We start from the raw sequence: 26,070 nt of genomic DNA, 5'->3' as shown, positions 1-26,070 counted from the left end.
AGCTTTGGTTTCAACAGCGTGAAGCCGAGCTAGGTGTGAGGCAGGAGCACCGGCCCATAGGGGAGAACAGTATTCCATTGAGCTGCGGATGAAAGCCTTGTATGTGGTGAGGAGCTCAGGTGTGCCGAGGAAGGACTTCGCACGACGGAGGATGCCCAGTCGGCGACTGGCTTTGGAGGCCAGCTTGGAAATGTGGTTTTCCCAAGAAAGATCATGGCAGATAGTGAGACCCAAAATCTTGAGCGACAGAACTTCTTGGAGAGGATTGTTGAGAAAGTAGATGGGAGGGTTGTCCAGTCGATCTTTTCGGAGAGACATAGTAAGAGTGTGAGATTTGTCAGGATTGAAAGACATGTTCCACTTGTTTGACCAGTCTGATTTTGTCCAGGTCTTCAGAGAGTGAGGAGGCAGCAGACTGCCGATCTGAGGGAAGAGGAATGGAGCGGCAGAGAGTAGAGTCATCAGCAAAGAGATAGAGAGGATTTTCGAGAGAGTCAGAGAGATCATTGATGAAGACCAGAAAAAGCACGGGGCCCAGAACACTGCCTTGGGGAACTCCAGCCTGAACAGGAAGAGGAGATGAGAGAAACCCATTCAGGGCCACACGTTGACGACGACTAGAGAGGAAGTCCGCCAGCCATGCGTGGAGATTTCCATGGATACCAAAGGAGGAGAGTTTGGTGAGCAGAGCGGGGTGCCAGACCGTGTCGAAGGCACATGATATGTCGAGGGAGACAGCTCTAATTTCCTGTTTGGCATTGAGGACCTCCATCCATTGTTGAGACAGCAGAAGCAGCATGTCCAGAGTAGAGTGACCTGGTCTGAAACCAAATTGACGATCAGAGATCAAGCCATTGGAGAAGAGGAAAGATTTCATATCCGAAGCAATGATGGATTCCATGGCTTGCACGTAATTCAGAGCGAAAAGCGATCGTGTTTTGTGTCGATTTTTGTCGATTTTGTGCGATATGAATTAAATGTCTGATAGGGACCGGTAATTCCGCCAGGGGCGCTGCGCGCACTACTTACGTCACGCTGTGCATGGCACTCTGACCGCCGTTGCGGTGCAATGCTTTGCGGGCAAATCGTTTTTATGCCATGGTATGCCATATTTTGGACTGAACCACTCTTCGTGACTGATCATGTGACATCTACACACTCATGGCTACCACCGAGACTGATCCTGGTTTCACGTGAGTAATATTTACCATATTTGCTCGATTTTTGAAACCGATGCATGCAAATATCGTGTCTATACCACACCTAAAATATTTTTTAGAAAGAATAAGCACATCTCCCCTTTGAAAGTGCCCCCTGAAGTGTGTCCAGGTGGAATTTCTAAGTCGTAGGTCTTAGCAACTCTCAGCAATCTTTTACAGCATGGATTTATCTCGAGTATCTACTAAACTGTGCTAAGTTGAAGTTGCGTACATATTTCAGCAGTTTTCAATGTAAATCGGTGTAATGTAACCTCCCCCCTTACCCCTCCCCCTCCCCCTCCCCTCTGCCCCTCACCCTCCCCCATCTCCCCTTACCCCCCTCTTCTCCCCTCTCCCTTCTCTTCTCCCTTCTTCTCCCCTCCCCCCCGTTCCCCTCCCCTCCTCTCCGTTCCCCTCTCCTGCCCGGCAATGCTGGGTACTTCTGCTAGTATGTATATGTATATATATATATATATATATATATATATATATATATATATACATATATACATACATACATACATACATACATATATATATATTGTTACAGATCGCGGTTTAAGATGTTAGTTACCGAGCGGTTTGGTATTGCCGCGACCTAACAGGATCCCTGACTCACCCGATTCACCCAGGACTTTGGCCGGATCGCACCACAGCTAGTCAATAGGGAAAAGACAAAGGCGACACGGATGTGAAGAAGAAGAAGCAGAAGACAAAAAGGTTGGAAATACCACTAAATTTATTCCTACTATTTACATGCTCAAAGTAACCAAGGAGAAGGAAAGATAATAAAATAATATACAGAAGGATTAGAGACACAGTGCAATTATTAACTTATACAGCTTAATTAACCCAGGACAGAACAAACAAAAGACACTGACTCACGCGGGGAATTGCAGGAATGGCAGGATGTGGATGGCTGGAGGGAGAGGGAGGTCCAAGGGGGTCCCGCAGCACAACCGGCGCGTTTAGCAGCCGCCGTTCAGGCCAGGCCCCACGCTGCTGTTTTGGCTGCTGTTTTGGCTGCTGTTTTCGTCGCGTGCTTTGCCAGGCCTTGTCCCACTCGTCTGGTCCAAACCCTCAACTCTTTCTTGTTTCTCTCACTCCTCACCACCGACTCCTCACCGCAACCAACTGACCACTGACCCTCCTCTGGTAACCGACTCAGACCAACTCCCTCTGGCAACCGACTCTCTGGCCTTTCTGTCTTCTGCTCTCCTCTGTAAAAACGCATCTCCTCCTGGACACGCCCTGCCTTGGGTTATATAGGCCCCCGCCCCTCAACCTTTGCGAACCTCCCCGATCGCTCTTCCTCCGCCCTCTCTAGCCGAACCCCTGGCTCATGGTTGGTCGAGTGGGGCTGGCTCACTCCTCCCCTCTATGACGAGGTGGAGACACGCCTTTCTTCCCTGACTCGAGCCTCGTGGTCAATGGCGGTTATTGGAGGGGAGGTAATATGGGCAATCGAGGCTCGGCAATGACGAGAGGGGATGTAATATGAAATGGAGATTTTGGGGATGGGAAGGAAAGGGGATCTATTCTCTTTCACTGGTGCAATGGAGTATTTCAATTAATGGAAGACACAGCCTTACGCTAATACACATAATAAGGATATAACTGTCAAAAAAGATATATCGTGTCCTGCATGTATGTTTTATGGACTAACTACGGGAACGCCCTTTGACCTTTATACAACCACAACGGAGGGAGGAGGGGTGATATTTTACAACAACCTTTTACCACAACAATAAAATAAAAAAACATTCTCATATCCACAACAATATACATACATATATATACATACATATATATACATACATATATATACATACTGTTACAGACGTGGCTTGGATGTTATTTACCGAGCGGTTTTATGGTATGACCACGTCTGCACAAGTTACCCGATTGTGCCCGAACGTTGACGAATCGCGCTATGCTAGACCAATGAAGGAAAAAGAAGACACACGGCTGGAATTAATACGACACGACACCAGGGATACGGTTCTCAAAGGTTGTTATTACAATAATGCGGAAGGTTTAGATTACAGGGACAAGAGGGAAACATAGGAAGGTGGGCACTTAAACACACTTATATTAACCCCAACAGACGACAAATAAACGGGACAAGGCTCACTCACACGGGGTTTGATTGCAACGAAAGCGGGTAGCGATCGCTCCAGGTGCACCTGTGCTCAGGGCAGGATCACGTACGGTCCAGTTTAAGAGATGCGGTGGAGGTATTGCAGCGCTCGAGGGGTGGCGACTTCTCTCTCCAGGCTGGGGGCGCATCTGACGTCACATCCGGCGCGGGGCCGCGTATATCCGGCGGGGAGTGACACGCCCTCGGCTCGTTAGCTCCGCCTCGTGGAATCGGCACGTTGCTTCTCATTGGGTGCGTGGGGGGGTTACTGGCTCCGCCCCTGACGAGGAGCTGACAGCCAGCCCCTTCGGGGTAACGCCGTGGAGCGTATGGTCATGGCGGGTAACCGAGCCGGTGTGAGGACGCACACTCCCCGCCCCTCTGTTGTTGTAGTCGTAGTTGTAGTTGTAATTGTTGTTGTAATTGTTGTTGTTGTTGTTGTTTGGGGAAGAAGATGGGAGGAGGTATGGGAAAGGTCCTAAACTCACTACTGATGCCATATAATCACATTCTGGTGCAACGAAGAGTCATAATTAATGGAAACGAGGCCTTAACTGACATAGATTAAGAATAACTAGGAAGATGTCCGAAAGTTGGCTACGTGTGGTGCGGTGGACCTGGGCACGACATTTAATGGGGGAATAAGGGGAAGGTCGGCTCTACTGATTGTTATTTACATGCAATGGGACTAGGGAATGGGGGATTGGGGAAAGTTGGGGAGTATTGGAGAAAATAGGGGAATATTTACAAGCGGATATGGAGGCCAAATTCCATATTCGCAACATTGCACCCTTCTCTACCCTCGGGGCGTCCCGACCCGATAAATTTTTACCTACTTTAGTGTGGCACGCAATGTAGTTCCCTCTACTATTAACTCTACCCTGAGTGCGACAGTTTTACAGATATTCACAAATGAGTAAATATGTCCCCCTGCGACGTTGCACCCTTCTCCTCACAGAAACACACCCACAGGATAACCGAATCCGGAAAGAATCCTCAAACTAAACATACAGCCGGTAGGGAGCATTATTTACACGACTACGCTGCTATTTACACTACGATCCAGGACCTGTTTTTGGAGGAACACATGCAGATGTTATGCATAGAGAGAGCGCGCTTGCCAACATCGATACACCAACCCACGAGTGCTCTGTGGCCGACGGCCTTTAATAACGTGCAGAGCACCCTTCCCGAGCATCAACAGCACCACCCCACCACCAATCGGTGCAGTCACCATTGTTCAATGATTAAAAATAAATGCGACAACCCCTAACCCTGCAGGTGTCTCTTGCTCTTCTTGTGGTGCACTTGGTGTCAACTAAAAGTGGTTCACCTGTATGGCATAGGTGCCACGTTGACCCATAGGTCCATCCCCGGGTGGTGCTTGGCCGCAAACGAACTGCGGTCCATTGTGGGTGGCCACAAACATTGCGGTCCATATGGTGTATCGATCCCGGCAGCAAACAGCGAAAGTGCAGGCCCACAACTGCGCAGCCAGCACCTCTCTCTCCTCTCTCTCTACCCCAAAGCCAGATCCTCGGAGGTGGGAGACAAAAGAAGCAGACAAGTGAGTAAGGTGGTAAGGGCGCAAAAGTGCACGCAATGTAAGGTGATGCACACTGGGGGCACATGGGAACCAGGTGAGACAGGTACGTTCCTATCGTACGCCCCCCCCCCCCCACCAGGTAACCTACATGGCCCCTCCCTTACCCCTTACTGTATCCACAAAACACAACACTACCCATAAACATCTACTTTACAAATCAACAAACATCCCTACTGTCTTCCCCGTTCCTCCCATAAACCAAATTCGTCTTCTCTCCCTCCTAACCAATCAAATTTGCCATTTTCAACTCTCATCAAAATTTGCCATCTCCAACTGCACATCATAATTTGCCATTACCAATTCATCATCAGTCCCTCCTAGGGAGGGAGAGATGGAATCACCCCAATGTCTCATCCACGTCGTGATGCGTCTCACAAATCCTCACAGCAATTCTCATTTCCTGCACAAAACAAAGAAAACACAGGTGTGGAGTCATCATCATCACCACAGGTAAGTGGCTGCGTATGGTGCGACAGGTTCTTCAATCCTAACTATTTCCTAAATGACTTTAACAACTTTACACTACCCGGGGTCTTCCTCCGGCCAAACCATTGGCCCTCTTACACTATGGGTTCTAAAAACCAATTCCCATTGGCCAAACTGTGGTGCTCTTCAATTTGGGGTCTCACTCCCCCGATTCATCTCCCGGTGCCCTCGTACAATTTCTGGGCTGTGGCGTGTACCTCTCCCAGTGGGTCTACCCACCTGCACACCTCCACCACTGCAGTTGCCTCCGAGCTTACCTGCTCCTTACCCTAACCTAACTACCTGGGGAAGGCCCTTTGGCTCTCTCCCCACTCGGTGCCCTCTCTGGCACTGGGCTGCCCGATCCACACCCGGGACCCTCAGGCACCCACTCACAACTACCGGCTCCCAGAGCCCACCTGCGGCCTCACCTGGCCGACATCCTCACAGTGGTGGAGTGCCCAACCAACTACACACACTAACAGGCTACACGCCCAGCCATTTCCACAACACTAATGCACCCATCCACAACACCATTCTGCAACCGCACCACAAATGCCAATATCCAACCACAATTTACCTGTACCCTCTACCTAACACTTACACTACCCGCCCCGGGTGCTCGTGAAAGGGGTCCACTCTTCCCCCATCCACACCTTCGCACCATGCACACCACTCCGTACCACTCACTCCAACTCTCTCCACACACCTGTATCTGCACACCTGTGCTCTCACACCTGGTGCCACCTGCACCCTTCTCTCCCCAAGCGCATTCGCGCTGATCCACACACTCACTACTCATACACTGCTCCACACACCTGTCCAGTTGCACACCTGTGCAATCACACCTGTTCAATTCTCACACACACAGCATCATCTCAGCTAACTACTCCCTTCTGAAACTTGCGCTTCCCAGTCGTCCCTTTAAACTATTGCGCTCCCACGTCATTATCATCCACACTAATCTACCTGCGTCCCCACTACAGGTATCAGTCACTACCTAACCTTATCGTCACCTAAGGTCATCTTCTCTAGATCCCTATCAATATAACCTAACCCACCCGGGCTAGTTTTCACTGCCATACACCCCATAAACTATTGCTCCTTTGCCCCCCACATGGGAAGGATGGTGGATTTGCCATCCCACCACATCGGGGGTCTCTCACTACCAATTTTGCACATCAAATTTCAACAAATTAAAAATTTGCCAATCACTGCCCATCAGCTGCCAATCACTACTGCCAATCCCTTGCCAATCATCAAATTTTGTTTTTCTCTAATTTTGGGTCCAAAACACTAACCTCATCACCCAGTCTACTCACTAATACCTCTCGGTGCGCCAATCCCTGTCCAAAGCCCGGCTTCGTAAAGCCAAGCAATGGATGCTGGTTGTTTTGTGCCAGCGGCTGAATGCGTCCGGCACTCGGTGCAGGGACGGGGGCTTACCCGGGCCGAGATCCCACGCATCACCTCGGCGCGGAGCCATCCAATGTCCCGATCTCGACCTGCCGGCACGTCTCAACAAAAAGTGGTCGCCATGACGACCCTTTCTATCGGGCTGCCAGCTCCGCCTAGTGGAGCACGGACGCGGCCGTTCAAAGCGAGGCCCAGCACGCACCGAGGGCCCGATTCGGCTATAAGTCGTTCTAAACTCTATCCCGTCTAACGTCGATGCTTCACCTGGACGCTTACACCCCGCAGCCCGTTCCTTGCTCACACATCCAGCCGTTTCCATGCCCCTCGTACCGTTCCTTACACACCCAGGTACACCCATTCCACTCACCGCCTTGGTCACACACCTGACCACCGAACACTTTGGCACACATTCGTTGCTCGCACACCTCACCAATACACCGCTTCGCACCCCCTCCTCGGTCACCTCCTCTGTGACAATCACAGGTGTGCTCATTCGCACACCCAACCACGTGCCTCACCACCAACTCCAGCGTGCATTCCCACTCACGCTCTACCATTCCAGGTGTGCATCCTTCCATCCCAGGTGTACATCCTCGCTCACCTGTCACAACTAACTCACGCTCCATGTCACTCTCACTACTTTCACCTCCATTCCTGACAGCGCACTCACCCTTACTCTTGACAGCGCACTCTTTCCTCGTGCACCTGCCCGTCACACACCTTTCTCGCGCACACTCTCCCGTTACACCCTCTGTAACACTCACCACAGGTGGACACTCTTCCTTACTTCTGACAGCGCACTCTTTCCTCATGCACCTGTCCGTCACACACCTTTCTCGCGCACACTCTTGCGCACACTCTCCCGTCACACCCTCTGTAACACTCACCACCCCGCGCTTCCATGTGCTCCCTCGCACACACGCTACGACCGACTCACTCTCGCCAGCACCCTCACTCCTTGGCACGCACTTTTTCCTCACACACCCCAGAGTCGGACTTTCTCGCACACCTCCTCTTTCGCACACCAGACCTGTCGCACACTTCACCAACGGCCTCTCACGAACACCCGGGTCCATCTCGACCCCCAAGCTTATTAAATCCCCTGGCGCATCATACGCACGACCATATTGGTCACCACTTACACCGGGTCCTCTTCCTCTTCGCTTCTCCTCCATCACCTGCGAATCCCTCATCCGGTTAATGAGCACATCATCACGATCCAAACACAGACTTTGGACCAATTCTTTTATCTCCTCCTTTATCTCCTTCTTATCCCCTCTCCGTCGCTTCTTAATTTCACTCATCCCTTCTTCCACTTCTTCTAATTTGTGCTTCACCTCTTTTATTCCCCGGTACGTCTCCTCAAGCTCGTCCTCCAAGGCTACCTTGACCGTTTCCATGTGCGTCCTCACCTGCCGGTCCTTCGTCTCCATAACCTCTATCACTTCGTCCAACCTCGTTGTCAGTCCCTCACGTACCATCTGACATTCCCTCTTCGTCGCTACCAAGTCATCTTTTAGTTCTTTCTGTGTCGCCTTTAAACCTCCTAATACCGCAGTGTTCCTTTGAACCTGCTCCACTAACTCCGTCTGTCCCACCGTCAGCTGCTCCACCTCCTGCGTCAGGTCCTCTATGCCCCCTTGTAACTTTACAGTCCCCTTTCTCACCTCCTTTTCCATGTGCTCCTCACAGTGCCTCACCTCCTCGCGCACTCCTCCGACCTCCTCACTCACTCCTCTTCTGATCTCTTCTCCCATCACTTGCATCTCCTGCCCAGATGCCACCCTCATCTGCTCCATTTCCTCCCTGTGAGCATCCAGTTTGGTTTCTACCCCCATTCTGACCCCCTCTATCTGCTGCCCCATTTGGTTAACTTCCCTTTCCGCTTGGTCCCTCATGTCCCTCAATTTGCCTTCCATACTGTTTTCTAACCCCTCTAACCCTTTTTTCATCCCTTCCATTTGATTCTCTTGAGCGGCCATTCTGTTTTCTACCCCCGTTAACCCAGTTTTCACTCCCTCTATCTGATTCTCCTGGGCAGCCATTCTATTTTCTACCCCCTCTAACCCATTTCTCACCTCTTTTATCCCATTGTCTAACCCCTCAAAATTTTTGTCTAACTTCCCAATTTTCTTGTCTAACTCCTCAAAATTATTGTCTAACTTCCCAATTTTCTTGTCTAACTCCTCAAAATTATTGTCTAACTTCTCACCGGTACCCCTTGCTTCGTCCCTCATTACCCCCAATTGCTCACTCCGAGCCCTCGCTTCGTCCCTCATTACCCCCAATTGCTCACTCCGAGCCCTCGCTTCGTCCCTCATTACCCCCATTTGGTTTTCCAATCGCTCACTATTCTTTTCCATAAGGGCCGTCATTTGTATAAAAAAAAGTTCCAATCTTCCCAGCGGCGCTACTTCGGTCGCGGGCACGGTGACCAGCGAGGCGCCATTTTGCGCGCCCGCTTCTTCGTGCGTGACGGCGATATTTTGCGAACCTGCCGCCCTCACTGCTTCGCTCTCCTCCTGTCCCTCATTTTGGTCCTGGATCGACCCTACCTCACTCTCCTTTACCGGACCCCAGCTGTCTTGATCCGCCATAGCGCGACTTTCAAAATTCGGTTTTTTATTTTTATATTTTCGTAAAACAAATTCAAATTTCGCCGTTATAATTTCGCGCGGGAAACGCGCTCCGAATCGATTCGGTCGAGCGCCGTACGCGCTCCGGCTCGATTTTCCCTCCCAAAATTTGGGCCTAACTAATTTAGTCCCGGGTTCGAATTCCACTCCTCGACACCAATTGTTACAGACGTGGCTTGGATGTTATTTACCGAGCGGTTTTATGATATGACCACGTCTGCACAAGTTACCCGATTGTGCCCGAACGTTGACGAATCGCGCTATGCTAGACCAATGAAGGAAAAAGAAGACACACGGCTGGAATTAATACGACACGACACCAGGGATACGGTTCTCAAAGGTTGTTATTACAATAATGCGGAAGGTTTAGATTACAGGGACAAGAGGGAAACATAGGAAGGTGGGCACTTAAACACACTTATATTAACCCCAACAGACGACAAATAAACGGGACAAGGCTCACTCACACGGGGTTTGATTGCAACGAAAGCGGGTAGCGATCGCTCCAGGTGCACCTGTGCTCAGGGCAGGATCACGTACGGTCCAGTTTAAGAGATGCGGTGGAGGTATTGCAGCGCTCGAGGGGTGGCGACTTCTCTCTCCAGGCTGGGGGCGCATCTGACGTCACATCCGGCGCGGGGCCGCGTATATCCGGCGGGGAGTGACACGCCCTCGGCTCGTTAGCTCCGCCTCGTGGAATCGGCACGTTGCTTCTCATTGGGTGCGTGGGGGGGTTACTGGCTCCGCCCCTGACGAGGAGCTGACAGCCAGCCCCTTCGGGGTAACGCCGTGGAGCGTATGGTCATGGCGGGTAACCGAGCCGGTGTGAGGACGCACACTCCCCGCCCCTCTGTTGTTGTAGTCGTAGTTGTAGTTGTAATTGTTGTTGTAATTGTTGTTGTTGTTGTTGTTTGGGGAAGAAGATGGGAGGAGGTATGGGAAAGGTCCTAAACTCACTACTGATGCCATATAATCACATTCTGGTGCAACGAAGAGTCATAATTAATGGAAACGAGGCCTTAACTGACATAGATTAAGAATAACTAGGAAGATGTCCGAAAGTTGGCTACGTGTGGTGCGGTGGACCTGGGCACGACATTTAATGGGGGAATAAGGGGAAGGTCGGCTCTACTGATTGTTATTTACATGCAATGGGACTAGGGAATGGGGGATTGGGGAAAGTTGGGGAGTATTGGAGAAAATAGGGGAATATTTACAAGCGGATATGGAGGCCAAATTCCATATTCGCAACAATACATATATACATACATATATATACATATTGTTGCGGATATGGGATTTGGCCTCCATATCCGCTTGTAAATATTCCCCTATTTCCCCAATACTCCCCAACTATCCCCAATCCCCCATTCCCTAGTCCCATTGTCTGTAAACAACACTCTGTAGAACCGACCTTCCCCTTTTTCCCCCATTAAATGTCGTGCCCAGGTTCACCGCATCTCACGTAGACAACTATAGGACATCTTGCTAGTTATTCTTAGTCTATGTCAGTTAAGGACTCGTTTCCATTAATTCTGACTCTTCGTTGCACCAGAATGTGATTGTATGGCACCAGTAGTGAGTTTAGGACCTCCCCATACCTCCTCCCATCTTCCTCATGAAACTACAACAACAACAACAACAACTACAACAACAGCGTGCGGGGAGTGTGCGTCCTCACTCCGGCTTGGTTAGCCGCCATTGCCCACGTGCTCCGACGGGGTTACCACGAAGGGGCTGACTGTCGGCCCCTCGTCAAGGGCGGAGCCCGGTAACCCCCCGCACCCAATAAGAAGCAACGGGCCGATTCCATCTGGGGCGGAGCTAACGAGCCGAGGGCGTGTCACTCCCCGCTGGATATACGCAGAAACTTACCGGACGTGACGTAAGATGCCCCCCCGAGCTTGAAGAGAAAGAGACGCCACCTCCAGCGCGACGATACCTCCCCGCATCTTTTGGACCGCGCTATCCTGTCCCTGAGCCAAGGTGCACCTTGTGCTGTCCAGCGACTACCTGCCCTTCCTTGCCATCAATCCCTGTGTGAGTCAGTCTTGTCCTGTTTATCTGTGGTCTGTCGGGGCTACTATAAGACCGTGATTAAGTGCCCACCTTCCTATGCTGTCCCTCTTGTCCTTGTAATCTCAACGTTCCGCATACAAATATTATAACCTCCTCCGGAGGTCTTGAGAACTGTACCCCTGGTGTCGTGTCATTTAAACCCAGCCGTTGTGTCCTTTCCTTAATTGATTTAGCGTAGCGCGACTCGGCCAACGTTCGAGTATAATCGGGTAAACTGTGCAGACGCGGTCATACCAAACCGCTCGGTAAACTAACATCCAAAACCGCGTCTGTAACTATATATATATATATATATATATATATATATATATATATATATATATATATATATATATAGCTGCGATTTTGAGATTGTACATATGACTTCAATAAATGCTAAAGGTTTGCCCCTCATAGTTGGTTCCACGAGCAACACGTAGGCCCACTTGTAGTATTAGTTATGTCATAGTATGTGTAAGTATAGGCCATTTCCCCTATTAATATCTGTGTTGTGTAAAGACATGAGATTAGGTCCCGTTCATTTTGCGTCCACCCTCCAATTCCACCTCGATGGGCGGAATCCATCCCGCGCCCTATTTGGCTGCCCGCTCAGTTTGTTAAGCATTGGCTGCCCGCTCAGTTTGTTAAGCATTGGCTGACCACTAGTCTAGTAACACGAGGTAGGCCTAAAAAGGGTGGGGCCGGCGTTGAGGTCGGGGCGGAGTTGAGGCAGAGCGTCAGAGGCGATGACGGTAAGAGCCACCAACCCAATTAGGGCTCTCGCGGCATAGCGTGAGAGGGCGTGGAGAGGCGCGTCTGGTGAGTTCGGGAAGGTTCGCGGGGCGTGCCAATATAAGTCGCTGCACAAAGCCCTTGAACAGGACTCGCAGAGAAAGGACTCGCAGAGGAGGACTGATTGAGAAGGACTTGTTGGGAGAGGGCTTGGTGCGAGGACTTGTTACGAGGACTTTTTCAGCGAGCGCATATCAAGAGCACTTTGAGGATTTTAGGACTCGCTCGCTTTGGATGCTTTGAACTGTAACTCGCCATATTACGTACGCGCCAGGGGGGAAGAAGAAGAAGCATTGGCGGTACGAGTACACGACCACAGCCAAACGTGCCGGTGGCGAATAGCGAATATTCCAGCCACGTGAGTAAACGCGGCCATAGCCGCCAGTGATTAACCGCCAACCGCACCAGAGCCCACCCCCTACCGTTCACCCCGTAATAACCATGTGCATCCAAACAACGCGCTACGAGCTCCTGCCTTCTCCTCCTTCCATCTGCACGGGACGAGCCGGACACCGGAGGGAGCTGCACGAGAGCCATCCCTGGACGCACGGACCATCATCCTCATCAGCAAGCCGTGTGTGTGTGTGTGTGTGTGTGTGTGTGTGTGTGTGTGTGTGTGTGTGTGTGTGTGTGTCGGGCCCGTTTGTCCTGCGTATTAAGTAAGACTGTATAAGGCTGCTCTGTGTCCCCTTTTTCTTGAATCATTGTGCATAGTGTAAATAAATCTGTTCTTCCTTGTTCCAATTCGATCGCCTTTGTGATTTCGCCATTGACTAAGCGTGGTACGAATAAGACCGCTAGAACCGGGTTCACCATCTAAACGGCACGGATCGCGTGTACGCACCGCTCGGCGTCTTAACACACGTGGTTCGTGCGAGGCTTATCTCCTCGTTTCAGGGCAGCGTGAGTAATTAGGTAATAGCGAATTTCAATCCTAATACCCTATTTCGTGCTGTCCGGGAGGGACGTCATAGGCCTCGGGTCGCACCTGGACAGTCAAAGACAAGGGGACTAATCCCCCCATGGTAAGGGGAGAAGGCCGGCGACAGATCTGCAACATTTCGTGTCAGGAGTTTGGATTGGGACCTGAAGTGCGCTTAACGCACTCGAAAATTACGAGCGGCCGAAATTTAATTATTAAAAAATCCAAATTTGATTCGTAACATGGCTAGCCAAAGGGGTCGGATGCCGGTGGGGGTAAATGATGAGGTAGAGGAGGTAGAACTGATAACCCAGGACCCCCGGGAAGAATTGGGAGAAACGGAGGAGGACATTGATGAGGGGCCGGCAGTAGGGGTAGAAAATGGCGGCGCCTCGCACGAGGCGGCGAGAGCCGCGCCCGCAGAGCCAATGGATATGAACCTCTTTACGATTCAACTCGCGGCAAGCATCGAGAAACTGAATGATAAGATGGATGCCCAAAGTGACAAAACCACCCGGGAAATAAATAAATTGGAAAACAAAATGGATACCCAGTGACAAAACCACCCGGGAAATAAATAAACTGGAAAACAAAATGGACACCCAAAGTGACAAAACCACCCGGGAAATAAATGGGCTGGAGAGCAAAATGGACACCCAAAAGAACGAATTGGAAAAAATGAGGGTGGCGTCGAAAAAGGAAACGAAAGAGGCAGGGAAGGACATAAGACGCAAGTTGAGCGAAGAGGTCGCAAAGGGACGCGACGGGGTAGCGCGACGTGAGGAACGCGTGGAGAGCCGGGTAGAGCAGAGCACAGTCAAGTTGACCGAGGGGGTAGAAATCGCGACACGGGGTATGGAAAAGCCGACAGCCACCAAGTTGGAAAATAAAATATTGTGTGCACCGGCGGTCGTCGAGGAAAAAGAAAACGAAATGTGTATAGTTGAAGTACATATTTGAAGTACATTCAACATAGTTGAAATTGGGGTTGAGGAGACGGCAGAGATAGGATCAGAGATTAAATTGAGGGAAGAAATGGAAGGCACTCAAAGTCTGGATTCGCATTATTATGTCGTGCTTCCTAATGAAAATGAAAGTTTGCAGGTGCTGCTGCGGAAAAGGGTCCCAAAGGTGAGTAGGAGCGTGTATGGCGCGAAAATGTTTGGCGCAAAAAGATTTTTGGCGCGCTTGGGATCGCGACGCAACCCGGGCGCTCGTGGAAAGTCCGTGGTGCGATGTGAGGGTGAGGGTGAATGGCACGTGTGTGCGAACGACACCGAAGCACGAGTGTGTAACAGGAGAGTGTGTTACAGAGTGCGAGGAGGAATGCACAACGGAGTGTATGTGGGAAGAGTGTGAAACGGAGTGTGGACGGAGTGTGACAGAGTGTGCAATGGCTGAAGAGTGTGCGAGAATGCACACCCGGAGCGTGTGGTAGAGTGTGCAGGAATGCACAACAGAGCACATGATTGGGTGTGCAACAAGAGTGCACACCCGTGGGTAGGTGTGTGCTGATTGGGTGTGTACCGGAAGAGTGCACACCCATGGTTGTGACAGAGTGTAACAAACGAGTGTACGCGAGGGTGTGCGATGGCCAAGTGTGTAACGGAGTGCGCGAGTAGTATGAGTGTTCCAGGATGTGTGCAAGGGTGTGTGATGGTGTGCGAACGGCGTAAGTGTGTCTGAGTGGTGTGCACCTGAGTGTGCAAGAAAAGAGTGCACAGGAGAGTGCAGTAATGGAGTGTATGGGGGCACCTCGGTGTGCGAGTAAGGAGCGGGTCGCGTGTGGGTGTGAGAATGCGGCTCAAGCATCGACCCAGACCGGGGGGTTAGCGCGTAGTGCGACGGATAGCCGATGCGAGCTCTCGGTGCGTGGTGTGCTTTGTGTGCAGCCGGGACCGGCGGGGATCGTTGCCGCGGCGGCGTGCACGATTCGTGCCGGGCCCCGCAATGTATGGTCGGTGCCGTGCCTTGGCGGGAAAGACGATCGGCACGGTTCGAGGGGGGGGGGGGTGGGGTAGGAGAGGTCGGAGCTGCGCCCCCTGGCAGCTGCGGTGCTCCGAACGTGGGCGGTTGGGCTATCGTGCATGGGACCGAAAGGGTGTGAGAATAGCCGATGTATAGCCGAATAGCCATTCTCAATGGCCGAATAGCCATTCTCACACCCACAGAGCCTTGGCCCAAGCATGCCTCCTCCCCTGAATCGAAAATGCCGGATGGACCCAACCTACAGGAGACAAACCACCCGCATGCATTGCTCGGCTTTTCGAAGCCGAGCTGTGACGAAAATGTATTGCCGCACGGAGAGGCTCATAGTTCAGAGGACTGGAATAGCAATAGTGTTGGCGAATGGTGCCCGGCGTAGGAGAGTGGTGGTTTCGCCATTCCTCACACGAAGTTTGGGCACATGAGCACTAGATTATGGGGTGGCAGTGTAAACTAGCCGAGGGCGGGCTAGGTTAATTGTTAGGGATTTAGTAAATGACAATATGAGACATGAGATTTAAGTAGTGACTTTTGTACAGCTAGAGGGGACGTAGTTAGATTAGGTGGATGTTAATGACGAGGGAGTGCTTAGTGTAAGGGAAGACGGGTAGCACAAGCTTTAGGGGAAGTAGTCAGTTAGATGATGCTGTGTGAATGAGAATCACTGTAGTATTGAGCTTGAGCAAATGAGGAGTTGGTTGGGGATAACCAGAGGTAGTGTATTGAGGACAAATGGAGTTGTGTTGAAGTGAATTGACTTGCATGGTGCGCAAGTGGGGAACAGGTGTGTGAGCACAAGAGGTGTGCAAGAGAACTTGGTGTGCGTGAGAATATTTGGTGTGGAATGCTTGGTGGGAGATAGAAGGTGTGGAATGCATGATGCGAAGGAGTGAATGGAGGGAGATGGACCCCTTCACGAATACCCGGGGTGGGTAGTGTAAAGTGAGGTAGAGGGCTTAGGTAAATTGTTGGATATTGACACCTGTGGTGCAGGAAGTAGCAAGAAGTGCTTGGTTGGGTGCATGAGTCTATGAAATGGCTGGGCATGTGGGCTTTGTTGATGCGTATGGTTATTGAAGCACTCCGCCACTGGTAGTTTGTCGGCCAGGTGAGGCCGCAGGTAGGCCCTGGGAGCCAGTTAGAGTTATGAGTAGTGTTCAGTGGGGCCCGAGGATCCGAGGAAAGGACCCGGGTAGCCCAATGCCAAAGAGGTCATCAGGGGGTGAGAGAGCCAGGAGGGGCCTTCCCCAATTTAGGTAGTCGCAAGGAGCAAGGTAAGCTCGGGTGGCGACTTCAGTGGCGGAGGTGCGCAGGTAGTTGGACCTGCTAGTGGAGCCACACGACCCAGCCCCGAAATTGTGCAAAGGCACAGATTGAAAAATTGGGGAGTGAGACCCATGGGCACCACAGGGTGGGTCAATGGGAATCAGGTTTTTAGAACCACATCGTTTAAAGATACCGATTGGCAGGGCATGACCCCAGGTAGTGTAAATGAGTTAATGTCAACTAGTGTAGCTAGGAAGAGAAATTCCCTTCACGCCATCCACATTCATTCACCAAGGTGACAAAGCTCCGCACCAGCACCAAGTGACTGATTTGAGTGAGTAAGACGCATCTCGACGTGAAAGTGACTGTGTGTTATTCCATCTCTTCCTTCCTGGGAGGGATTGGAAGACAAATTTGGAATTAGAGGGGGATATGAGAGACAGGACGTATAGACGGATTTGTAATTTGTAAATACAGCGAAGGGCAAGGGTAGTGTAAGCTGACATGGGGGAGTACGAACAGTTAGGGACGAGCTTGCTCTGCTCGCTCTCCCGTGCCCCTCATGCTGCATTACCTTGTGTTTTGGTGTACCTTTGCACCCTTTCCGCTTGCCAACTGTGCCTCGTCTTCCTCCCCACCCATGGACCCACTTTGGAGGAGGAGTTGTGCAGAAACCTCGAACTGTGCAGCTGCACCTTGCTACACCTGTGCAGCACCCCCTGCTGCATGTTGCTACACCTGTGCAGATGAACTCTACAGTACTTTGCTGCCGTACTCTTTATTATAACTTTGCTGCACATGTACAGCATTTGCTGCACCACATTACACATGGACCACACGTTTTGTGGCCTTGTACTTTGCTGCAAACTTACCTTGCATCTTCGGACCACTGGTTTTGAGTGGCATCAATGTCACGCAGTGGACCACATAAGGTTGGCCCTGCCTGGCCAGGATTTAATAAAAACGAACACGGGTTTTTGTACATTTTATTCTGGTGTGCCAGGAAAGAAGAACTTTAAGTTTTTATTGCACACAGAAGATGAAGCAAGAAGGAGATGCGGCCCAGCAGCAAATGGTGAACTGTGAACTTTTTGAACTGAGTTATGTGTATTGGTGCATTGCTGTGCTTTTTCTCCCCTCCAATCTTCTTTCCACAAAGAACAGGTCCTGGGTTATAGAGATGTAAATAATTAGGTTTTGTGATTGTAAATAAGATGCTACCCACCGGCTTTATGTGTAGTTTGAGAATTAATTCCGCAATTCGGTTAGTTGTGGGTGCGAGTCTGTTAGTTCGTTACACAACGCAGTAGGTGGGACATATTTAGTGTTGTAAAACTGTCACATACACGGGTTAGAGTAAATGTTAGGGGGAACCACATCTAAGTGTCACACGTAATTAAAAGCTAGTCCCAAGTCTTTCTCAAAACCGGTCATTCCTACTTGGGTAGGTTCGACTCGTGGACGAGTCCGACGAGGGAGGGCAGTGCTACGGTTTTGAGATGTGTACAGTGAGCTTAATAAATGTTAAAGGTTGTCCCCCATAGATAGTCACACAAGCAACATGTGGCCTCATTTGTAGTATAGTTATGTCTTAGTATATGTGAGAGTAGGCCCCTTCCAGTGTTAATCCTGCATTGTGTAAAGACAGGAGAATAGGTCCTACTCCGGCAAACCATCCTACCTCGGTAGGCGCAATCCATTTTGCTGCCCTTTGCTCGCTCACTAGTCGAGTTAACACGAGGTAGGCCTAAAAATGTAGGGCCGGCGTTGAGGTCGGGGCGGAGTCGAGGCAGAGCGTCAGAGGTGATGACGTTAAGCATGAGCCACCAATCAGGGCTCACAGCGTGTGGCTGCAGCACTGCATCACAGGGCGAGGTTGGAACATTCGATCGGGCTAAGAGGGTTGGCAATAAAACCGATTGCGCGAAGTCCCCCCACCTCAGTTATGAGAAGGGAGAGGCAATTGAAGAGTTATGAGAAGGGAGAGGCGCTTCAAAAGTTATGAGAAGGGAGAGGCGCTTGAACAGGTTTTGAGGGGAGAGGCACTTGAACAAGTTATCAGCCCATAAGAGCAATTGATCCACCAAGGACTCGCGTGCACACGGCAGTTGCAGAGGACTCGCAGAGGGGGACGTGTGGCAAAGAGGGTTTGAAGAGGATCTGCATCACTCACACCGTATGAACTTGACTATCGCTGGAGATACGTGGGTGCAGCCAGGGCGTTTATAACCAACTTGCGCGGTTCAGCCAAGCGAGTGAACGAAGCTGCATAACCGCCCTTTGCCATAAAAGCCGTCCCTGCCGTTCGCCCCGATATATCACCCTTGCTTGAGAGACGCACGGCGTGGCCTTGTCTTCGCCCACCTCCATCATCGCGGGACGTGCTGTGACCGAGGAGAGCTGGACGGGGCCGTTCCTGGACGACCAAGCCGATGCGTTTGGCCTGAACATCATCCTGCCCATCTGCAATCCCCGTGTGAGTGTGTCAGACGGGCCCGTTGTCTTTGGGTATTGTTACGTGCTCCTCCCCGACCCCCTGGTCACGGTGTACCTCCAAGCCCCGAGAGGAGTCACGGCAGAAAAGTGTGTTATCCTGTGTCAAAAATCAATGGTGAAACCACACCATTTGTTACCAACAAACAAATATTGTATTAAAAATCACACAAGAATAACAATACAATAATAATAGCAATCAAAAGTACAATCAATGTATATCTTATGATGGTACCATCAGCTAGTATAAGGTAACTCACTGTGCTCCAAGTGAGTGAAAAAAGAACATTCCCCAACGTCTCTATATTCCCGTCTTCAAGCTCAACGTTGATCCCCTCCAGCGATCGTCAGAGCAATGTCGAATCGAAACCAGAATCGCGTTCAGATAACGGGCCCAGTCGCGCCGCCAAAACTGCACAAAGGCATACGTGGCCAAAGCAGCGCAAAAAGTCACGCGGCCCAAAGCTGCGTAAAAGCGCACTCAAGGCAACTGGGAAATCACACCCTCTGGTATGGATGTTTTACAGCTCCAAATCGGCGAACCTCAGGTTTGCCTTCAAAATCCGCGTTGCACACACACATCCCAGATAGACGTCTGAATGGTGAAAATGGCTGACGCGAAGCAAAGACCTTTCGCGATGAGCAAAGTGTGCGAGTCAAAATGGCCGACAGCTCGTTCGAGACGATACGACCCGACGATGATTCCTCGGAATCCAACGCCAAACCTGACACGCAGGTTGATCAGTCACAGCGATAACTCAATCGCAGGAATCCCTTTTCCCAGGAAACCCAAAGTTCACTCGTGACTCTTGCTCGACAACGTTCGATCAAGACCGCAAAGCAACCAGCTTCTTGTCCGACTTTACTTCGCTCCGCCCGTTTTTCTCTCCTCTTCTTCTTCGTCTTCCGGTTCCCGATCCGGTTTCCCGTTTCTTTTAACATTAACTTTTTTTACCTTTTAAAAGCAGTTCATGGACAATAAACCTTTTGAAAACGATAATAGTACATGGAATCAGAAATATTTACAGTGGATGCAAAACCACAACGGAAGTGACGAATCCGTAACTGTATTAAGAATAAGACTGTATAAGGTTTCCCTGTGTCTCTTCGCCCTGAACTGTAAATACGTGCAATACTCATTAAATCTATTTGTTCTTTCTTTTCTTCTAAATTCGATCGTTCCCGTGATTTCTCCATTGACTAAGCGTGGCACGAATAAGATCGCTTAAATCGGGTCCATTAATTATAACGGTGCGGATCACGTGAACGCAAACCGCTCGGCGTATTCCAATCACACGTGGTTCGTGCGAGGCTCGTTTCCTCGCTTCCAGGGCAGCGCGAGTACTTAGGTACGAGAGAGAATTTGATCCCGAAACCCTATTTTGCGCTGTCCGGAAGGGACGTAATAGGTCTCGGGTCGCGCCAGGTCAGTAAAGACAAGGGGGTTAATCCCCCCTTGATAAGGGGAGAAGGCCGGCGACAGATCCGCAACAATGTGTGTATATATATATATACGCAACAGTATATATATATATATATATATATATATATATACTGTTGCGGTTTTGGGAAACCACTAAAAAGAAATGGCAACCACCATACAGGTCCCTTAGAATAGTTATTTCATAGCAGACCATTATCTTAGTCCCTTCCACTTGTTTTGGGTTAGTATGTCTTCATGCATTGGGGAAAGGAAAGATAAGTCCTCCTCTCATCTTGCTATAATTCACCAAATGTCCGTCCGTCCGAAGGTACCGCAAAAACGGCTGAACCGATCGCAACGATATTTTGGGTGGGTAATCCTGGGATCTCCCGGAGTAAAATAGGGTTGATTGTTTTCCCAATTTCAGCTTTGGCCTCCAGCATAACGTTATTTTCCCGAGTGCCGCACAAACGGCTGCACCGATCGGACTTGGTGACCTCGGACAAAGACCTTTTATAAGGACATGGGTTGAATCCCCGCTTGAGAATGCCAACCCCCTTCCCGCCATCACTGTCGTCTCTCCAACTCACAATCCCACGAGATATGCGGAAAGGATGACCCAAAACCAAGTATCTTCTTTTCGATTCATATACAAACATCATTAAAAGTAAATAATGACCTCGGCCAAAGTTCAAACGACGTGAGTTTAATCTCTACATGATAATTCCACATAGCTATTGGGACGGTTTATACGCTAACAGATCGCTGTCTCCATCGATCTTGCCAAGGCCGTAACACCTATCGGCTCAAAATCCTTTTAATTGTCGACTTGGTAGTTTTTAACAATGAAGGAAACATTAACAATGTTGTTAAAAGTTTATTGTGTGATTAATTTGTGATTGGAGTTATGTTGTTTGGAATGAAAAATGACATATCGAGTTCAAGTAAATAACGACATGCCGTGATGGTTTCTACTTTCTAAACGTGAACTTCGCGGATCGCCATATGCAGATTAGCCACGGGCCCACGATCGATGTTTCTATATGTGAACGTACCCGTTTGTTTGCGAACGGGTACGTTTTGCATGGAAGTCCTTCACGAACCTGCTGTCCATGTCTGACGTGCGACTGAGGGTGCTACAGGAATGTGGAATTTATTGGTTTCATGCTTTAGCATTCGCCGTATCTGCATTGCCCGTTTGCTTTTGGCCTCCCACCCGTGCGTAGCACGGGTATCTCACTAGTAAGGGATAATTTACCAGGCAATGCACCAGGCTCAAAGGCACACCATGGTGTCCAGGCTCAGAAACCAACCAATCAGGGCCTGAGTCACTTTGGGGGAGCAACGGACTCCACAAATAGGGAGCCAGGACACCACTAAGATGCTCCTCCCCCCCCCCACCTCCCACCCCACCCCCCACCCCACCCTCGGCGAGGGTGAACAAAGAGATTGAACACGTTTTTGTTGACACTGGGCCTGTATCTCTCTGCTGGTGACACAAAACGTTCTCTCTTAGGCCTGGATTGTTGACCTAGCACGTTCCTGCATGACTCATGTATGGAAGGTTAGTTTCATGACTCTTTCACACTGGACCTTGTGGCTGAACATGTTTTATTGGCACTCCTCTTCGCTTTGAACTTTGTTCATTCAGCACGTGTTCATTGTTCTCTGCGGACTCCCTCTCGGTGTGCATGGCCTCACCTGCCCTTGTTCGTGCTGGGACTACCTGCTCGTGTTCGTGCTGGGATAGCCATTACCTGTTTGTGCTGCTCGGTGGTGACACCTTGACGGGGGCATCGCGAGGAGAGGCATCCAGAACATCGTGACCTTTGTGTTAACAGTTACAGGTTTCCAACGTTGGTTCGTCCCCCTCCCCTCCCCCGTGAAAGTGTGCTGGGCCTATGTGGTGTTTTTTCGTAGTGATCGTAATAAGGCGTAGAATAAGCTAAGTTCCTGCTTTTCGTCCGTTTTTCTTTTCTATTGAAATAATTACATTGTAAATAAATCAAATCACTAAACGTTTCCTTTCTCTCTGTCCGTGAATGTCTTTTCTTCCATTGGTCCGCCATTGCTTGCACCCATGTTAGTAATCGGACATAACGGAATTAGCATTACCCCGGCAGTTACCAACGATTTTCGCTCGGCTATCTAATTTGGTATGCCACAGGGTAAGTACGATACGTTCCGCGATTGAAAAAGTCATGTGGTACAGGTAAGCTATCATGTGACGGTCCAATTGGCGTTCGTAGTTGCTGGTTCTCAACCTGCCGAGGTACGAAGTTATTCGTGCGGGGCAGCTGCAGGTCCAGTAAGTTTGGGAAGGAACGGAGGTTAACCCCCTCGTAGTAAACACGAACCCCGCACCGTAACACATTGGTGCCGGGAGTGGGATTCTGCTCCAGCCACCGTAACAATACTTTTTTGTCCTCGCTCTCAATGGTGAAGAATCATAAAATAAAATAAAAAGTCTCAGATCGATTCGAATTCGGATCTTCCCCAAAATGTAATCATTTAGTCCTTGTGACATACCCAACACCTCCACCAAATTTCATCCGAATTAATCTGCAACTTTTTGAGATATCCTGTTCACAGACAAACAGAAAGGGGTGAAAAAATAACCTCCATCCACCTTCGGTGACGGAGGTACCTATACCATCCACATAATATGCACAAATCTTGAAGATATGCCATTCCATTGTTGCCACTCAACATTACACTACCAAGGGTGCTCTTGGTCTGGTATGTCAGTTGTGTCCTCACCAGTACAGTACACCAACAAAGGTACCACCTTTGGGTATTGGTAGTGAGGGCACGTAACTGGCATCCCAAAGAATATGGCTTCAAACCAGGGTAAATAAAATAAAATAAATAAATGCAGCTAATGGTTTTGATGTGAAGCTTCTGGAGCCTGGACAAAATCAGAATTAACAGCCAAATTTGATTTCCAGCTGGCTCACCGACCTTCAGTAGAGGTAATATGCTGACCCTACATTCTGGTCTATAGGCAGAACAAATCCATGCTAAATCGATTCACATGCCCTTGGACAAATGGATGGGCAGCAAACCACGGCCGAAAAGACTATTGATATTTCCCCATACTAACACTCCCCACCCATAAAATAATCTTGGCATGTACCAATATAAGGGATGGATCCAAGTGCAATTCTGAGGTTTGCAATAAATAAATAACTAAATAAAGCCACTCGTGCTGCGGAACCTACCCTTTATAATCCAGTACTCTTTTTTTTTTTCCAAAATGATTCACAGAGCTCATTAGAGCACAGCTGAATCATCTGATATTTATGCTGCCAGTTATACTCCTCCCCACAACACGTGTTTGATAGACAATAATAGTAACAATAAACCAGGGCCGAGTCGAGCAGATATGGGCCCGATTTGGCGGGTCAGGGGAGTTTGGGGGGGGGGGGGGGGGGCGAGTGTGGGGAAACATGGGGAAAATTTTTGGGAGTGTCACTAGACGAGGCTTACTGGCGCATGCGCACACGCACGCACACGCACACACACACACACACACACACACACACACACACACACACACACACCACTTTACTTGCTTGGCTAATCTAGAAAGAGGGCAAGGTCATTTAATGTGGATGACATCAAGAGAACGATACCCTGGGATCGATGTATGCTAGCCGCCGTGGGAAGCAAGGAGAAGCAGACGTTAACCCTTAGTTGGAGGGAAAGATGGGTGCACAATAGAAAAAGAGTTCTCTTCAACTTGCAAAAAGCAAGTCAGAACACCATGATGTCACGAGATTACGGCGGTGGTCAATATTTGAGAAAAAGTGAGTAATGGTAACAATGTAGTACAAACACACCTTTGATCATCTCTGGGCCACTCCGTTCATGATCAGGGGCCCTGGGGTACCCGCCCTACCCATGCGCACTCAGCGGTGCAGCTAGCAACTCAATATCAGGGTGTGATTGACACATTACGATTTTCCAGTGTTTGATCCACTTCCTTTTCACCACATACCATTGGGTTTTAGCTTTTACATACCATTGGGTTTTAGCTTTTACATACCATTGGGTGCTGTTTTCAGCATCCGTGAATGTACTATCACTTGGACGTGGCACAAATATTTCCCGGCTTGGCGTTTTTGTGCAGACACTCCAAACTACCCCTACCCCAACCTCCATTATGAAATACTGGATTCATTATTGCACTATGGAGATAATATTTAATTAATAAATAAAGGAACAGGATTATAAATAAATTAATTGACATATGTTGGAAAATTACACACCCAGACCAGGAATTGAACGCAGGAACTCTGGTGAACCGTACCAGTGCGCTAAATGATCTGGGTTCGATTCCTGGTCTAGGTGTGTAATTTTCCAACATATGTCAATCAATGAAGTCAAGCAAGATGGCCTCTCAATAAGGCAACAATCTTAGCATAGCAGGTTTTAACATGATCCAAATGTGTCAGAGCTTGGGAACGTGGCACAAGTAGGCCAAGGGCATTAGAAGACATCGTTGTACTTTTACGCGTATTAAAAGGACGATAGCAGATGGACAAACATGCATGGTGCACGAGTGGGGAATGTGCATGGCTTTCTGGCTTGATGAGCTTCATGGGTTCAGATGTCTAAACAAAAATCGAGATAAAAAAATGAAATAAATAACGTCAAGGTATGTAGATAGTTTTTGTTTAGAGATCACACATGCCTTCGTTTTCAAGTGTTCATTGGCTTTGTTTTCCATGCAGAGCCTCTCCTCGAGCCATTGTCTTTTATGCGGTAAACGCCAGAGGATCACTACCCGAGGATGAATGGCGTACGGCACCGGATGAGCTTACACTGCAGGTTGTTATGGACAATACGACCTTAAAAACAATCGGTTCAAAAATCAAAATGACAACACGCAGTGGACAGAGACCAACATGGGAAGGTATATTGGGAGGAGGAAGATTACCGATCTAGCGCATCACAAGCACCGCCCACATTGGCTGCCACGCCCACTATTGCCGAAAGCAGACGGATATGGACGAATGACCGCACTGCAGGTACGCCCGCAGATCCTCCACCCTGACCCCCGTACGTACCGCAGAGCCGCCCGTTCGCCGCATCACGAACACACGGACGATCAGAAATACCTTTTTCAACCGTCGCATCACACAGCCCGACAGAAATTCGATTAAACCGACGGCCAAACGAGAAAAAGCCCTTTCACCATCACCGTCTCCCGTTAGTCGAGCACAACGGGGTTAGGTGTTCAAATCAATCGAATGTGCTCGCGAGTAAACGGCTCTCACCGTCGGTGCGATCCTCCGCTCGGCCGCCTTTGCTCAAATCCATGCTGAGCCACCGAAACCCCGAGCCAAGCCTCGGAACGAGCACGTTATAGCGACGATATCAGGCGACAGAGCAGCTGTGAACACTTCTTATGGTCGACGGTGTACGATGGGCGGAGCGAGACGGGGCAGGGCGGAGCGAGGCGGGGCGTAGGCCCTACGTCAGAGAGGGGGCGTATTTGACAGGCTGCGCAGACAGATGGGAGTCCAATGTGGATGCTTTTGTGATGCGGAGCAAAATTGCAGGGAACGTGAGGCGGCTGAAGCAGGGCTAAAGGCGAGGAACGTTTGGACTCACGCGTTGTGGTGTGATGAAGGGTTGGTTAGGAATGATGATCGATGTCTAC

General features: G+C 49.7%; 1 protein-coding gene across 1 annotated transcript in view; it reads right to left on the bottom strand.

Annotated features, from left to right (window-relative positions):
* The window catches only part of LOC137435233 (uncharacterized), an 81,341-nt gene extending 55,481 nt beyond the window's left edge, over positions 1-25,860 (bottom strand). The window contains exon 1 of the mRNA XM_068128842.2: positions 25,685-25,860. Coding sequence (XP_067984943.2) covers positions 25,685-25,727 — 43 coding nt within the window. The 5' untranslated portion in view covers positions 25,728-25,860. The remainder of the gene's footprint in view (positions 1-25,684) is intronic.
* Positions 25,861-26,070: the final 210 nt, after the last annotated feature.

This window comes from Myxine glutinosa, chromosome 9 (genome assembly GCF_964187855.1).
Source record: "Myxine glutinosa chromosome 9, kmMyxGlut1.1, whole genome shotgun sequence".
Taxonomy (NCBI): domain Eukaryota; kingdom Metazoa; phylum Chordata; class Myxini; order Myxiniformes; family Myxinidae; genus Myxine; species Myxine glutinosa.
The sequence above is the reverse complement of the archived record's forward strand: the minus strand, read 5'-3'. Positions and strand labels throughout refer to the sequence as shown.